The sequence below is a fragment of the Scleropages formosus genome, chromosome 2 (genome assembly GCF_900964775.1).
Source record: "Scleropages formosus chromosome 2, fSclFor1.1, whole genome shotgun sequence".
NCBI classification, from domain to species: Eukaryota; Metazoa; Chordata; class Actinopteri; order Osteoglossiformes; family Osteoglossidae; genus Scleropages; species Scleropages formosus.
The window spans coordinates 32,538,503-32,555,586 of NC_041807.1; the positions used below are offsets into that span (position 1 = coordinate 32,538,503).

At 40.8% G+C, this 17,084-nt stretch overlaps 1 protein-coding gene across 1 annotated transcript; it reads left to right on the top strand.

The window, feature by feature from the left end:
* The first annotated feature begins 14,002 nt into the window (after positions 1–14,002).
* npbwr2b (neuropeptides B/W receptor 2b) lies at positions 14,003–15,423 on the top strand. Its single transcript, XM_029249822.1, has one exon. The coding sequence runs from the start codon at positions 14,254–14,256 to the stop codon at positions 15,226–15,228; it is 975 nt and encodes a 324-aa protein (XP_029105655.1). The 5' UTR covers positions 14,003–14,253; the 3' UTR covers positions 15,229–15,423.
* Positions 15,424–17,084: the final 1,661 nt, after the last annotated feature.

A 17,084-nucleotide genomic window follows, 5' to 3' on the forward strand; every position in this document is an offset into this window, starting at 1 on the left:
TAACATCACCATGGCCTCCTTCTGATATGTGGATTAGCACCAATTAAAGAGTTTACTGGGCCAACAGGCCACTTGACCACTTTTTGCAGGTCATAACATCAGTGTTCAAAACCAACCTCGCTTATTAATGTCACAGTTCAAATGCACGGTCCATCTGCTCATTCCCTTTACCATGCTCCACATGTCTTTTACTGTGTTTTACACATCTATACTGGTATGACACAAACTACATCACCTTGTAGATCTTGAGAGGCCACAGTGAAAATGTACAATGCCGGACACCTCTTCCAAATCATTCTCAGAGAAAACTGATAGCCTTGTACCCATATTACTCTATCAAATATTACTGCACCATATAGTTGTAACAATGGCTTTCTCACATTTATGATTTTTAACACATTATGCTTCCCCTTTAAGAAAAGCAATACATCATTAACCATTTTGTATTACATTTCAGTTCTCTGTCATTAATTTTTAATCTGTAAAATACAGTTCCTTTCAAACACAACGATGGATAGATAAATAAAGTTATGAAACAATACAGCCATGGTGTCCAGTCATTCTCTATGAGAATCATGAAGCCTCATCTCATTAATCACGAATTCATGAATCAAATACAGTACATCGTCTGAATAGGAACTAACATTGCAGGAGCAAGTGTGAACCAGCGTGCAGGCTACGTTCCACTTAGCAGCCGATTTAAAACGGCGAGGGAAAAACCGTTTTGTTTGCTGTTCAAATGCTTACTTTAGCCAGCTGTGTCCTGGCACACAGTGAAATCCGGTACACTCAGAGGTTCTCGCAAACAATGCACAAGTATGCCAGAAAGGACATGCTGTTCAGGTTCCCCCATAGTGTGTGAGAGACGGAGAGAGTGTGTGTGTGTGTGTGTTCCACTGATGTATGGATGAGTGACCCAGTGTATCTAGCAGTGTAAGTCACCACGGTGAATAAGGTGTGTGGGCTCATAACACTACACAGAGTTCATTGGAAGTTGCTTTGGAGAAAAGCATCTGCTAAGTAAACAAATAAATGTAATTCGTTTGCAGGTAGTTTGAAAGCGTCTTTGACTTTATCAGAACAGGTTTAGATATGGATGCATCTAGTTTGTTTGCCAACGTGTAATTTACGTTGTGTGGCCTAATAGTTTGCCTGAAGCAGATAAATTTTGATAAGGGTTAAAAATGTTACTTTCCCAGAGTTGTATGGTATTTATGTAACTTACTGATTTCAGGTTCATATTAATAGGTACCAGACTGATGCTAATCTCATTTAGATTTCAAACTGTTCACTTACTGTATGTTATTTCTTGGTTTACTACCAGGCAATTTCAGTCACTCTTCATAAGTAACAACCTTAACATCTGTGCTACTGACTGAAAGACTGAACATCATGACATGCATTCTAACATCAATGCAAACTTTATGCATCTTTTTTAAGCATTTAGTGTGGAGCTGGAACAATTTTACATTTATTCCTTTTTTTTCCATACATACCTACAATAATTTACCATTTCTATAACAGTCTTTTTTTGCTACATTAATTCAGCATGAGGACATTGTTCAAGGTTATTATATGAGGAGGCAGAATTCAAACCTAGGTCCTCTGAGTGCAAGGTAGTGACTATAACCAGTACGCCATCTGCTGCCTTTGCCTTTTACAGCTCCCTGTAGGAATGGAACAGGGGACCACGAGGGGGCAGACTGCTAGTAACCTAGCAATCCTGGCATGCATGTCTCCAGTTGTGTAGCCAGGACTAGCTTTAAACAGAATCCTGCAATGAGCAGTGCAGAATTCAGAAGGTCATCAGAGTCTACAGAAAGTATTGTTTATGCCTAAGCATCTGGGTCTCAGTCTAATCTATCTCCAAGCCTTACAGGTCCAAACTCCATTACCAGTTCTATATAAAAGTCCTAGTCATTGTATTCCTCGCAATTAGGTTGGTCATCATTTCACCATATCTTTATCAAAAGCATTGAGAACTATTATAAGTAAACTGCACTGGGGGCCTTCACTGGTGTTACCATTATACATACATTTATTTATTTAGCAAACTCTTTTCTCCCAAGTGACTACTAATGAACTCTGTGTAATGTTATGAGCCCACACACCTTATTCACCAAGGTGATTTACACTGCTAGATACACTAGGTCACTCATCCATACATCAGTGGAACACATTCTCTTTCTGTCACTCACACACTACAGGGGAACCTGAACAGCATGTCTTTGGACTGTGGAAGGAAACCAGAGCACCTGGAGGAAACCCACACAGGCATGGGGAGAACATGCAAACTCCATACAGACTGAGCAGGGATCAAACCCACGTCTTCTCGCACCACCCAGGGACTGCGAGACAACCACACTACTTGTTGTGCCACTGTGCCACCCTATTGGCATTATGCTTTGAGTTTGTTACACACACATTTTCAGAACCGCTTGTCCCATACGGGGTTGCGGGGAACCGGAGCTTACCCGGTAACACAGGGCGTAAGGCCAGAGGGGGAGGGGACACACCCAGTCCATCACAAGGCACCCCAAGCGGGACTCGAACCCCAGACCCACCCAAGAGCAGGACCGTAGTCCAACCCACTGCGCCACCACACCCCCTCTTGAGCTTGTTATATATAACAAATTTCTTATTTTTTAGAAAACGTATGGTTGAAATTACATATATAATGTAAAGTATAATGTATTTACAAAACCTACAAACATATGTAGGTTTCTGCATGGTACATGTGTGAAGAAAAGGAGCTTGTGAACCGGATATGTTGTACCACGTCGTTAAAGTCTTCAGCATTAAATGTCATAATTCCCTTCCAAACAGCGTTTGTGCATTTATATCAAACCTCGCATAACATGACAAATTTACTGTTTTCCTCCTCTTTTGTCAATGGCTGTAACGCAATGAGGGATGAGAGCAAAGTAGGAGCTGAACAACTTTTCCATGCTTCTATAACTATATTTTTTGAAAATCTGACTGCATTTCATGAAACATTAAAATTCAGCACCAAGAAGCAAACATATATTTCATGTTCTGATTCCAAAAGGTATGTCCACACAGATAAATCTAAGAACATTTTTTACTGAGAAAATGATCCTGTCTGGAATGATGAATCCACTCCTTAGAAAAACCGAAGCCACATGTGCTAAAAATGATTTCAGAGGCCTGTGAAACCCAAACTATGGAATGCAGCAGCAAGTAGGAGAAAAAAGTAAAGATGCATCTCTACCAGTGTGTGGTGGACAGAACATGGCCTCAGGGCAATAGTTACTGACAGCTGAATGGGTGACCAGACATGGTTGCTTAGAAACACGAGGACTGAAGCATTGCACCATCACTTCGCACCTTTGAATAACTCCACCTGTGCCTCTTCATTTAAACGAGGTGCTTCACAAGAAAACTGCATGAAGCTATATTCATATCACTTGTACTGGGAAAATAAATGTACCATCTCCTGCTTCTTTCAGTCATAACAGAAAATTTTATAAATAAACAGACACTGGAGCACTTAAAAAAAAAAAACAGCATTCAAATTTTTATGCCAGGCTTTTTTAGCACAAAATTATCCTTGAACTGTCCTTGAACCAACAATTCAGTGATGTTGAATTCAAGAGCAATGTGTAACGCACACTATAAAGTACCACTTTCATTTACATTAGAAAAGATGGAGGATATCTAACACAGCATAACACTTACAAAGCACGCATAATTACATAATGGGAAAAGATGAATTATGAGGCAATAATTATTTTGGCATTTGTGAAGAAAGGGCAGCGGGAATATTAAAGGCGTGCAGAAGGGACCTCACCCTTCACATCCCACTGCGGGGGGGGATCGTTACTCTATTCCCTGCCGCTGGCATTTTGAAATCAACGCCGAGCTCTGCATGTGGCAAACATGTACCAGGTACTAATCAAAACGGATCTGGCGCTAAATAAGGAGAGGGTGGGTAGGAATCCTGATGGCTGGATAAGGCTTTTAATGATGTCCATCTAACAGATGCGCACGCTCACACAGACACACGCACACATAATCTGTAGGGGAGGGCTATGGCACAGAACTGTGCCCACGCCACTGCTAACAAATTGGAAGAGGCAGTTTGGAGGAACCTTTCTGTCTGTCTGAAGTGACGCAGCTCTCTTTCTTCTCCACCAGACAACAAAGCTTTCATCGGTCTAAAATAACTGTGCCATGAGCAAAACGGTGGAAATCAGTTGCACCTTAAGTTAGTTTCAGTGGCAGCAGTCTATCAATGGCGATAGGAAGAGTAATATAGCATTACTAACTTGATATAAATAGATGCATCATATTAAGTATTACTGTCACAGTAGAAAATTGTGTAGAGGAAATGCCCAAAAGAGCATAAATTGAGATTTCTTTAGTAACCTTTGCTATAAAAAAAAAAAAAAAAAGGACAAAAACAATTTTCCCTTCCGTTGTCCACTGCAATTGCATTCCCCTGCAAAGGATGCCAGAAAAAAAATAATAAAAACAGAAAGAGAAACAGAAACGAAAGCAGTCTATCTTTCTTTCCCCCTTCTCTCGCTCTGTGTGACAGTAAGGTTGGTGTCACAACATTCGTACATCCACAGACTAGGCATTGTCTCCAAAACAGTCCCACCGAGTTCACACATGAAATAAAGATTAAATAGCACTTTAAAAAAAGTGTGATTCACTGATGCAACTCTTAGAATGAGGCAGAATCAGATTTAAAATGCTTAATCTGAGGATTTCATCTTTTTCAGGAATTTTCAGTTTTATTTTTAATCAATTGGATAAACCATAGCAGGGCTAAGCCTTTATACCGGGAAACGGCCGTCAGTTTCCTGCATGTCTATCTGCCGCTGCCGGAAGTTTGACATGCGAATGGGTGACCAGGGAGTACGCAGACACATCAACGTCGACATGGGGAACAGCACTGACTGCACAAAAGGTAAAAACATATGGAGCGTGGGCTGGATATGTCCCACCAAAGGGATGCTTTGGGCCCTCAAAATGAATTAGTGATAATATGAAAGGGAAACCACTGTCACCAAAGTGACAAAGTTGCAGTTGACAAGGATCAGACCCAACAAAAGCCATTTCCCTTGCAATTCCAATGTAAAAAAAAAAACAGTACCATACAGCCATAACTAATGAAAAATTCATATTCTTATTTTTATATTGTAGCAAGTCAGTACAAAAGATCAATAATATTTCTATACTTGTTTTCCTGTGTTCTACACTATTTACGGTGCTTTCAGTACACAAGAGGAACCACAGCACTGCTCCTGTAACTTATAGTTCCCTACAAGGAAATAAGCCCAATATGACTGTCAAAAATTCTGTATCGCTTGACCCCCACATCTGCATAAAATGTTATACATTTAACTGAGGCTTTTCTCCACAGTGATTTAAAGTGTTAAGGTTACAATTGTTTACCCATCTGGGGAATTTTACTGGAGCAATTTAGAGTAAATCAAGGGTACAACAGCCAGATGTGGGGAATCGAACCTGTGACCTTTAGATCCAAAGGCAGTAGCGCTAAGTTAGGTCAGCTACTGCCTGTCCCAGATTTATCATGCCATGCTTGGTTAAAGCTGAGACAGAAGCTTGAAAATAATAATTTAAAAAAATAAAAAAGAAAAAAAACACTAATTTATGGCACAAGGATTTGACTGAACTGCATCACTACATGTTAAACTCTTAAGCACAACAGCCTTCATATGCAATCAAAGGTATAATTAAGGCATGACTGGGGGAGATATATTTAACCTCCCTTCTTAAATCAGTGTACCCAAGATTCATTTTTTCTTTGTTTCCAGCTGAAAAACTGAATTTGTGCTTTTCTAAACCTGTACATTTTGTAGTTTAATAATCCTCAGATGCAATACTGCTGCCCATTTCTTTGTATCTATGCCCCCACTGAGGATTTAGACACTTGTTCTGATTATGGCTATATTTACCCACAAACTTGCATTCCATTTGTGTGTGTGTGATATGTTGAATTTCAAATCACTCATTTTGTAATCTCAGAACCCCCTTAGGAATTCTTTTGGTCATATGGAAATTTCTGTACTCCAGTTCTTTTCAGTGGGAATGACTGCAAACAAATTATTACAGATTGACTCCTCTACCAGTAACTCTGTTCTCTTGTCAGCATTAAAGGGGTTTATCCTATTTTTTATTTTTAATTTACCAGCGAGCCACAGCTGTACAATATTACATTTTATTTTTGTTTTTTTTTTTTTTAATGTCACAGTAACAAAGATATAGTCTGCATACTGTAATTTGTCTGGGTCGAAACTGTGAATCTGTTTCTCATCACAGCAGAAGAGAACATCCAACCACAATGACAACTAAATTTAAACATAAAACTAGCAGGGATTATTCCAGGCTTTTCACCATTTCGTGTCATTATTTCTACACATTTAAGCAACACCACAGTTAAATCTGAACAGTGTTGGTAGGCAGAGCACTGACTAGAGATATTTCCTTCCATGTGGAGTGCCCAGGTTCAGATCCCTGCTCCTGTCGCAAAGCTCTTCAATGTACTTGCTTTTAACTGATACCGCAAAAAAATTACCTAATTATATGAATGGCTAAATAATTGTGCGTAGCTGCTATCCAAATCTTGCACCGTAGAAAAGTATCAGGTAAATTAATTAATATTAAAGTAAAGAAATACACTATTTAGAAGTTTTAGAATTGTGTTAGAAATGAAACAAAAACAAGAACAAATAATTCAGCAATCCTGAATGTTCTAATGACAGTCCACACTTAAATTCCATTAAAAAACTACCATATGATCTGGAAACCACAATCCCCTCCATCTCACCAGCAAAGTTGAAACAAGCTCATATGGACAAATGGACACACACACTTTCTGAACCGCTTGTCCCCTACGGGATCGTGGGGAACCGGAGCCTAACCCGGCAACTCAGGGCGTAAGGCTGGAGGGGGAGGGGACGCCAGTCCGTTACAAGGCACCCCAAGCAGGACTTGAACCCCAGACCTACTGGAGGGCAGGACCTGGTCCAACCCGCTGCGCCACCGCTGCGCCCCCTGGATGAATGGACAAAAATTCCAAAATATCTATAGCCAAAAAACAGCTATCCACAAAGATGCAGAGCAGCAATTGCTACTAAATGCTCAGCTGCACAGCACTAATATGTCAATGAGGGAAGGGCCTGGAATAGTAATAGAAATGGAGAGAATTTATAAACTCAATAAATGTGTTGAATTTATTAATGAAGAAATGTATCCAGGCATTCAAATTTTATGGTGTGACAAATTGTGAAAGGGTTTGGGGATACTTTGAATCCTTTCTGAAGGTATTGCCTTTATTTTTCAGAATTTCTGATGTTGTCCTTGGGTTTACTTATAATACAACACAAGTTTTACAGAATATTAGGAAAAAAATCCTGTTTAAACAATGACACTAAAGACCCATAAAGGGGTGATGGGTGTGATGTTTAATCTGTTTTACAGTAAGAAAAAACATGTTCATTATGATCAGTTTTAAATCTTAACTGAAAGGCAAATTTTCACTTATGCATCACATGTTCCCAGAGTTATGTATCAGTTCTTTTTTTGCTGAAAGCCTTTTAGGAGTGATAAAAGGACACATAAAAAAGAAAATATAACTGTATGGTCATATTAAGTCCAGTTAAAAGTAGCAATTCAAGATTTTGAATTAACCTTTAAATTTCCTTAGGGGAGTTAAAATGAAAGTTTTGAAAATATAATTTAGACAACTCATATTGATCAGTGAAACAACTTTTCTTATGCACAAGGGTTTAGATGTCCTAGATAATGTCGAGTCACATTTTGGTATTACAAAGAGCTCCTATCTGTCAAAATCAATAAAAGAGGGAAAAGATGAAGTATCTTGTTTTCTTTTGCTATGTGGATATGTGTGATGTCATATTAAAGCACACTGCATAAGGAAAAAAAATTATGTAAACTGAATTAATAGATTAACTGAATTAATAGATAAATGTACTATAAGTCAAATGTCTCTTGCTTCAAACTTGAGAACATAACTTTTTTGGCATTATAAGAAATCTACTCCAAGGATTTTTTTTTAAGATAGGAATGTAATGAATTTCTGGAAAATAGTTATAATACTGTCCTGGGTTTTTGAAAACAGAAAATGCCCTTAGATTCTGTCTCAGCTTCATTTACATTTTTATGGTTTGAGATTTTGACTCACTCTGCCACAAAGCATACCATTTACAAGAAAAGTAGAAAATCTCTGGTTTTAACCAATACTGTATGTACTGCACAAAAATAGAGATTTATTTTAAAAGACTGCGTCAATACTACATAATGGCTACCAGTCAAGAAAGGAACAATAACTGAAAAGAAGGCTGATGACAATGAACTGGCAATATGACACTTCAGGTACGTTTCAATTTATCAGAAGGCTGCCATTTCCCTTAGTCCCTTAAGAAGTCTCAGAAAACCTTGTGTTGGCTAACCATTAAAATATTACTGTTTCACATTGAAAAAAACACAAGAGGAAAAACAATAGACTATAATGGGTTTACATGGGTATGCGTATGCTGGCAATTGTTTCACTACTGGGTTCAAGTGTTGAAAATCAAGAAAGAAAAAATACTTATGACTGGTATATATACCGATCAGCCAAAACATTAAAACCACTGGCAGATAAAGTGAATAACATTGATTATCTCGTTACAATTGCACCTCTCAAGGGGTGGGATATATTAGGCAGCAAGTGAACAGTCAGTTCTTGACTTTGATGTGTTGGAAGCAGGAAAAAAATGAGCAAGCATAAGGATCTGAGTGACTTTGACAAGGGCCAAATTGTGATGGCTAGACAACTGGGTCAGAGCATCTCCAAAACAGCAGGTCTTGTGGGGTGTTCCCGGTATGTAGTGGTTAGTACCTACCAAAAGTGGTCCAAGAAAGGGCAACCGGTGAACCAGCGACAGGGTCATGGGCACCCAAGGTTTATTGATCGACGGGTCAGAGCTGTTTTGGCAGCATGAGGAAGACCTACACAATATTAGACAGATGGTTTTAATGTTGTGGCTGATCGGTGCATATATTTTAAATGTAAGAAATTCAGCACAGCTTGTTTAATAGCACCATTTTGCTGGTACACATTACTCATCTTTATAGAAATAACACTAAATGAGTAATATACACAGATAAACATACTAATGAAGTAGCTTATGAAGCTGACAGACTCGGAGATACTAGGGTCTCAGATGGATTTTCAGAACCTTCAATGTTGGAAGGGAATCAGCAGTTCTGAGGGAGAGCAGTTACTTCAACCTCACCAGGACCAAAGTAAGAACTAGTAGGTTTTCAATTTACATTTAACTCATGCTTTTCTCCAAAGCAACATTAAGCTACTTTACAATTATTTACCCATTTATACAGTTATGTAATTTTACTGGAGCAATCTAGGATTTGCACCTTCCTCAAGAGTACTACAGCCAGAGATGAGATTTGAACCCACAGCGTTTGAGTCTAAAAGCAGCATGTCCACCTCCTATGCTACCAGCTGCTCAATTACAAGCCTCTTATATCCTGGTGCAGATCCAATGATCATCCTGCAGGTTGTCACCAGAGTCTTGAACTTGATATTACCAACAACAGGAAGCCAATGGAAAAAGAGGAGAGACCCAAGGAAACATTTTGGTTGAAACAAAACTCATGTTGTAGCATCCTGGATCATTTGGAGATGCTTGATGGCAGAGGGAACTGTAGTAGTCCAGGTGGGATATCACCAGCTCAGACCAAGAACAGTGGAGTGTGTGAAAAACAATAGATTAGAGTTTAACATGGAAGACAGGGCATGAAACATGGTAAATTAGCAAGTGCCACAGAGAGCTAAACTCAGTTAATTGGATTTAGAGGCTAGAGTACTAACCAATACAACCTGGAACCCAACACTGAAGGCTACCAATAGTGGAGACCTAATGTATGGTCTTCAGCCTGTGACAGACTAAGCTGTCTAAGCATGAAGACTTGCAGACCCTTCTAGAAACATACAACAATTCTCACCACACTGGTAACAAAATTACAACATTGTGTTTGTGGGTACACACACAAACATGGCATTAGGCCATGCTTCTACTATTAATTCACACACACATTTTCAGAACCGCTTGTCCCATATGGGGTCGCGGGGAACCAGAGCCTACCCGGCAACACAGGGCGCAAGGCCGGAAGGGGACACACCCAGGACGGGACGCCAGTCCGTCGCAAGGCACCCCAAGTGGGACTCGAACCCCAGACCCACCAGAAAGCAGGACTGTGGTCCAACCCACTGCGCCACCACACCCCCACTATTAATTCATTGTTCCATTATTCAGGTTAAAAAAAATAAATAAATAAATAAATAAATAAATTAATTAATAAACGTTATGTGTCAAATGAATGTCTACATGTATTGTGTTTTTGTTGTTTTTCTTTATCTTATTCTACAAGTATTTTTTGGTATGGCTATGACATCTAATCTTGTTTTCAATATGGTATGAGGGATGGAGCTTGTGGCATATAAGTTGGCCCTGAGTGCAGAGAGGAGATGAGAGAGCGTAAAAAGGTGAGGTATTGGTATTAAAGGTGTGTAGTTGTTCAATGTGTTATCTGTTTCGACTTATAAATCGTGTGTGCTTTGTACGAGAACATTAAACTTTCTCAGTAGCACTGTACTTCTGTGTCTTCGCCATCTGAGAAATCAGTGAACCTAGTGCTCTCTCTTTTCTGCAACACCAAGGAATATGGGTGTGACAATATAGTAACAAATTGTCTGAATAACATTATCTTTAATATTGTGGAAAAAGACAAAAGATAATATCATGCTCCCCCTTGCCCATGATATGCTTTTAAGATTAAGAATCTTTTATTCATGCAACAAGGTAATAAGCATTATGGGCAAACACTATAATAATAATAATAATTAATGGCCTGTACAAACATGGGTCAGGGAATAAAGCCACAGCAGGGAAAAAATGGAAGGCTGGCTCATGGCACTACTGCCATACCATCAGTCCCCACATCTCATATATATCTTCAGCATCATTTTGCACACTGGAGCAGCACTGCTTTATCTCCAGCAGACTGATGAATTACAGTTATCTGATACACACATATTTTCAGAACCGCTTGTCCCAGACGGGGTCGCGGGGAACCGGAGCCTACCCGGTAACACAGGGTGTAAGGCTGGAGGGGGAAGGGGACACACCCAGGACGGGACACCAGTCCGCCGCAAGGCACCCCAAGCGGGATTTGAACCCCAGACCCACTGGAGAGCAGGACTGTGGTCCAACCCACTGCATCACCGCACCCCCGTTATCTGATACTTTTCTCCAAAAAACTTGCAATGTTAAGCTACCTACAACTATTAACTTTTTTAATACAGCTGGGTAACTTTACCAGAGCAATTTAGGGTAAGCACATTGCTCAAGGCTACTACAGCAGTAGGTGAGATTTAAACCAGCAACCTTTACATCTATAGGCAGCCATGCTAACCACGTTTACCAGCTGCCCTGTGTTATTTTAGCTACCTGTAATTGCAGGAGTCATTTGTCCTTCACTGAAACAATTTTCAGTAATAACAATAATGTCAGATACTTTATTATAGAACTTTATTCAAATAAAAACCTTGCTTTAGTATCATACTAAACTAAAATGAGACTGGCATGAATTGTTTTTTATATAAAATTTACAGAGGCATGAAAAAAAAATCAAAGCAGTTAATGTACGTATTAAGACATGACTTGAAAGCTGAAATTAAACGTGCTGGGGAGCTGCCAGATGGTGAAGCACTGCAGAGCATTCAGAGACAAGGAACATGGGGAGAAAAGCCCTTCTTTCCCTCTGGGTTTGGTGCCCTGCATACCAAAGGCACAGTATGGCATTACAAAACACATTGCTTGATCTATGTCTGCAAGAAACATTCTGCTGGGAAGCATCATTCAAGGCAGACAGAGCCAGTCTATTTTACAGTAAATCAAATTTAAGTTCCCTTAAAAATAACAGGATAGATATTTGCAGATCTGTCTGTATTAAGAAGAACTGAGTGAATGATGAACGATTTCATTTATCCCGAAGGGAACGGCACGAAGTTGTTGAAGTTGTTCTGCTCGTAGTGTAGCGGTTAGAGTTGCTGACTTTCAACCGAAAAGTTACTGGGTTGAATCTTACCTACTGCTGTAGTACCCTTGAGTAAGGTATTTACCCTAAATTGCTCCACTAAAATTACTCGGCTATAAGTGGGTAAATTATTGTAAGAATCTTAATGTTGTAAGTTGCTACCACCAATTTACTTAATGTTGTATATCAACGAGGACACCGAGATGAGTATTACAGTCATTCATCCTGCACACCATTAATCCATCAATACTCACCAAACACGTCTAAACCTTGGATGCTACCAGATCGCATAATTCTGGAGCTTTTTTAGCACGCTTATTTTTCCAGCCTAACACCTATAGGGAGATCACGAAGGGGGTTCTGAAGCCCTCATCTTCACTCTATGGAAGAGCGGTTTTTAGCAGATGTTTCATCCAAAGCAATTTACAATGCCTGATATACTGCATTAATGTGCTTGTAAGGGTCTATCAATGCATGTATGAATAGAGCAAAAGAATTTTTCTCTCACACGCACACACACAGGGACTCGGTCACCTCAGAGTCTCCGTCCAGGCCTCCTGAGACACATGTCCTGGACTTGTGGCAGGAAACCAGAGCTCCTGGAGCGACAAGTTCTGACACGGCAAAATGATCAAATTGAAAGACATTCTACAGCGCCGAGAGCAGCGACCCTCAACAGAAAACTTTTCAAAGAAAAAATAAAACTGCACTGCATTTCTTTGCCATATTTTATCCTTCACAAATAACCTTGAAATATGGAGGAGAAATGGGTGCTTTGTGTACACATAAAAAAAACACATGACTCTTTGGAGACGAACCCTTCTTGTCAGTGTCTTGGAATGTTTCATCCTCACTAGTTCCAGCTTTTTGTAGAATTAATGTTTTTCATTATGTTGTCTAATGAGCTACTGTGTGTCGTGTTGCTCCCCTCGGTATGATTCACTTAGCGAAACTGCCTTTTGTCTACTCAGAAAATAACAATCCTGAACGCTTAAATCGACAAGAAAGGCTTTCGCTGTTTTTAATTGTGTCGCATCGAGGGGGTCAGTAAATTATTTAAAGCGCAGCCGTAATTATGAGCAATTTAATTTTTCGTTCAACCCAACGGGAACTTGCTAGAAGCTCCCCGTGAAGGCGGGAAGTTCAGGAAGAGCTCGTGACGTCCGACGTGCTGCCACCTGGAGGCGAAACCTGCTGCGAACAGACATGAACAGACATGAACGCTGCTTTCCGTAGTTTGTGAGTCTCTAAAGCACCCTTGTGAGCAGAGTGGAGTAAATGAACGTTTTTTTAAACATTTTCATACATCTTGCGTTACCATGGCGTAAATTTCAGTTTGTTTTTTTTTTTTTTTTTAAACGCCCAAACTGTCTGTACATAAACATATATATATAATTTACACGCGCGCCGGCATAACTCACGCGCCAAGTCCTACTGGCCTGGTGACGTCACCCGCCCGCGCGCCGCTCTTTAACTGCTCGCGGAGCGCGCGAGTCGCGCGCTGTTCGCGGTCGGTGGCGGAGGAGGGGGCATCGGACGGCGCTCGCGCAGTGGTAAGAACGCGCTCCTCTTTTAAGCACGCGCTCCGTGACAGTTGTGCGGTTGTCACGCATTTCCTTTATTCCATTGCATCCTAATAGTACATTGTTTAATTGTACATTTGATTTGTTTTTTTTTTTTTTCCGCAAAGAAAAGATACATTTTTTCTCCAGGCGGTTGCACCTGTAAAACGTGGATAATAATTAATTTTGCAAACGAAACCATACACTGTGTGTGCCTGCCGATCGATGCACATGATCATGATGATCGCATATCATGCATAAGCGTTGCAAAAGTAATTACAAAGTGCGTGGAAATGACGATTGGATGAATATGAAAAGTTTGCTTAAATAGTGTAGAAAAGTGGTTTAATTCCCGCTCGTTGATTGCGCACATATTTTCGTGTTCTGTTCCTCAGATCTTCTTGTGATGTGAAACCCCGCCGTAAAACAGATTCATTTTTGGAACAGCAAAACAGGAGAAACGTGGAAGTCAAAAAGACTGATGAGGAAATAAATTAAACACACGATACGCAATTATTTTTTATTTGAGCAGACGAAGATAAAATAGTGGGGCTATACCCAACACAAGACAGACATGGAGAATATATCTGATGTGTTGGACTCCCCCAACCGAACCCACTCTAACTGCTCCTCTCCAGACCAGTTCTTGCTCCACCCGGAGTTCTACGTGGTCCTGCCCATTATCTACTCTGTCATCTGCGCTGTGGGTCTCACGGGCAACACAGCCGTCATCTACGTCATCCTCAAAGCCCCCAAAATGAAGACAGTCACCAACATGTTCATCCTCAATTTGGCCATCGCCGATGACTTGTTCACCTTGGTCCTTCCCATCAGCATCGCCGAGCTCCTTCTGCGGTACTGGCCGTTCGGAGAGGTTCTCTGCAAAGTCATCCTCTCCATTGATCACTACAACATCTTCTCAAGCATCTACTTCCTCACCGTGATGAGTGTGGACCGCTACCTGGTGGTGCTGGCGACGGTGAGGTCCAAGCGGATGCCGTTTCGAACGTACAGAGCGGCCAGGACTGTGAGCCTGTGCGTGTGGCTCCTGGTCATCCTCATCGTGATGCCCTTCACCGTGTTTGCGGGGGTCTATACTAGTCCGGAGCACATGGGGAGAAAGACATGCGTGCTCAGCTTCCCCTATCCGGAAAGTTTGTGGTTTAAAGCCAGCCGGATCTACACGCTCATCCTGGGCTTCGCCATCCCCGTGTCCACCATCTGCATCCTCTACACGATGATGCTCTACAAATTGAGGAACATGAGGCTGAACTCCAATGCCAAAGCGCTGGACAAAGCCAAAAAGAAGGTGACGGTGATGGTGTTCATTGTGTTGGCTGTGTGTCTCTTCTGCTGGACCCCATTCCACCTGAGCACCATCGTGGCCCTCAACACCGACCTGAGGATGACTCCCTTCTTGATCGGCGTCTCCTACTTTATCACCAGCCTGAGCTATGCCAACTCCTGCCTGAACCCGTTCCTCTACGCCTTCTTGGACGACAGCTTCCGAAAGGCATTCAGGAAGATGCTGGAGTGCAGACCTGCCTGAACCTTGGACCAAGGAGCATGTCCTCAGAGACTGAAGTGCCCTTCTCCTCTTAACCACTCATAATTCTCAAAGTTAATGCTAAAGTATTGATTACATTAGGTGAATGTATAAAGTGTAAATCTTCTTCATTCATTTGGTCTGATTGTAGGTCCCGCCGGGAGAGCACACACACACACACACACACACACACACACACACACACAGATGTAAGAGATGTAATGGGGAAAAAGTCAAAATGGAAATAAAATCACATGTATAGTAACATAAAGCAGTATAAATGGCCAGCACACATGCCTGTATTTATGTTTCTGCTCCACAACGTGGATCAGTTATTGTTCTTGTGATGCTGCCTCAGATTAAAAAGTGATGTGTCTTTTATTTTAGTAATTTGTACTATTGAAAGGCTCCCGTAATAGGGTAATCTCATTTAATGGACTGTGTTTATGTTTCCTCTGCAGTTACGATGAAGATTTTATTAAAAAAAAAGTATTGTGTTTACAACAATTTTAGTTGGAGTTTACGTTTCACATTTAAATAAATAAAGCTCCATATATTTGAAAAATAATCTTCACATAAAATACAAGTGCACCATAAACACCATGTCTCAGACTAATATGTTACATTATTTTTATAGGTGTGCTTAAAATAAATAAAACAAATATGACTGTTGTTGTGTTTTGATTCTTTCTCAGAAATCTAATCTCTTTCAGAATAATTTAAAATGGGGGAGGGGGGGTGATGGCAGAAACTAGAAAGGAAATGAAAGCAAATTCATGAACATCTTGGAGACATCCATGTAGACTGCAAATATTTCTTTATTTGGTCGGTCTGCCAACAAAAGGGGAGCGCGGTGGTGCGTTGGGTTGGACCGGATCCTGCTCTCTGGTGGGTCTGGGGTTCAAGTCCTGCTTGGGGTGCTTTGCAATGGATTGACATCCCGTCCTGGGTGTGACCCCACCCCTCCAGCCTTTCGCCCTCTGTTGCCAGGATAGGTTCTGGCTTCCAGTGCCCCCATATGGGACGAGCGGTTCAGACAGTGTGTGTGTGTGTGTGTGTGTGTGTGTGTGTGTGTGTGTTTCTGTCAAAGACATTTAATTCATGTACTCAGCTGGACTTTACTTCCTCTGTAAGGGGGTTATGTGACTCTGGATATTACTTGCCTGTGAACTGCTAAGGTGCAAAGTAGAATAATGAGAAATTGTTAAATCACAGTAGTGCATGCCATGCTTGACACTTAGTATATAAAAGAACTGGAGGATAATAGTAAAGTTAGAACTAGAATAAATAACATAGTGCAGACAAAAGACGACACAATAATGAAGACTTAACACATAATTGCAGCCTTGCCCTCTTTCGCTCATGCAGCGGATACTAAAATCTTTAAAGTAATGAAAACAGCCAATATTTGGGCCACATTCAATTCACGCTTAACTTGCAACGCGTGTTTTATTTTTTTCTCGACTAACTTCTGTGCCCATCCAGAGAAGGCAGCCTCTCCTTTATGCAGGTCAGGGATTAATGTTGCAGGACTGAGGCTTTAGCATCGCCACGGGCGATATTTTTTAATTTACTGTCATTTACTCTTCCGCCCTTTCTCTTGGTCAAACTTCGCACCCATGTGGTATCTTCTTGTCTTGCCAAAAAGCCATCGCCGGGAGCTCCTTGGTGTGTCGCTCCACACAGTTATCTGACTCACCTTTGCTAAGTGATGAGCTTAACCTCCATATTTGCCTCTTTTAATATGCGGTCATGGCATTTGGGCATGATTATGTGCTGACATCATTTGGGTGTCTATGGATTCACAGTTTTTTAATGTCGGGTACTTTGGAAGTATACTAATATAACCCAGCGTGGGC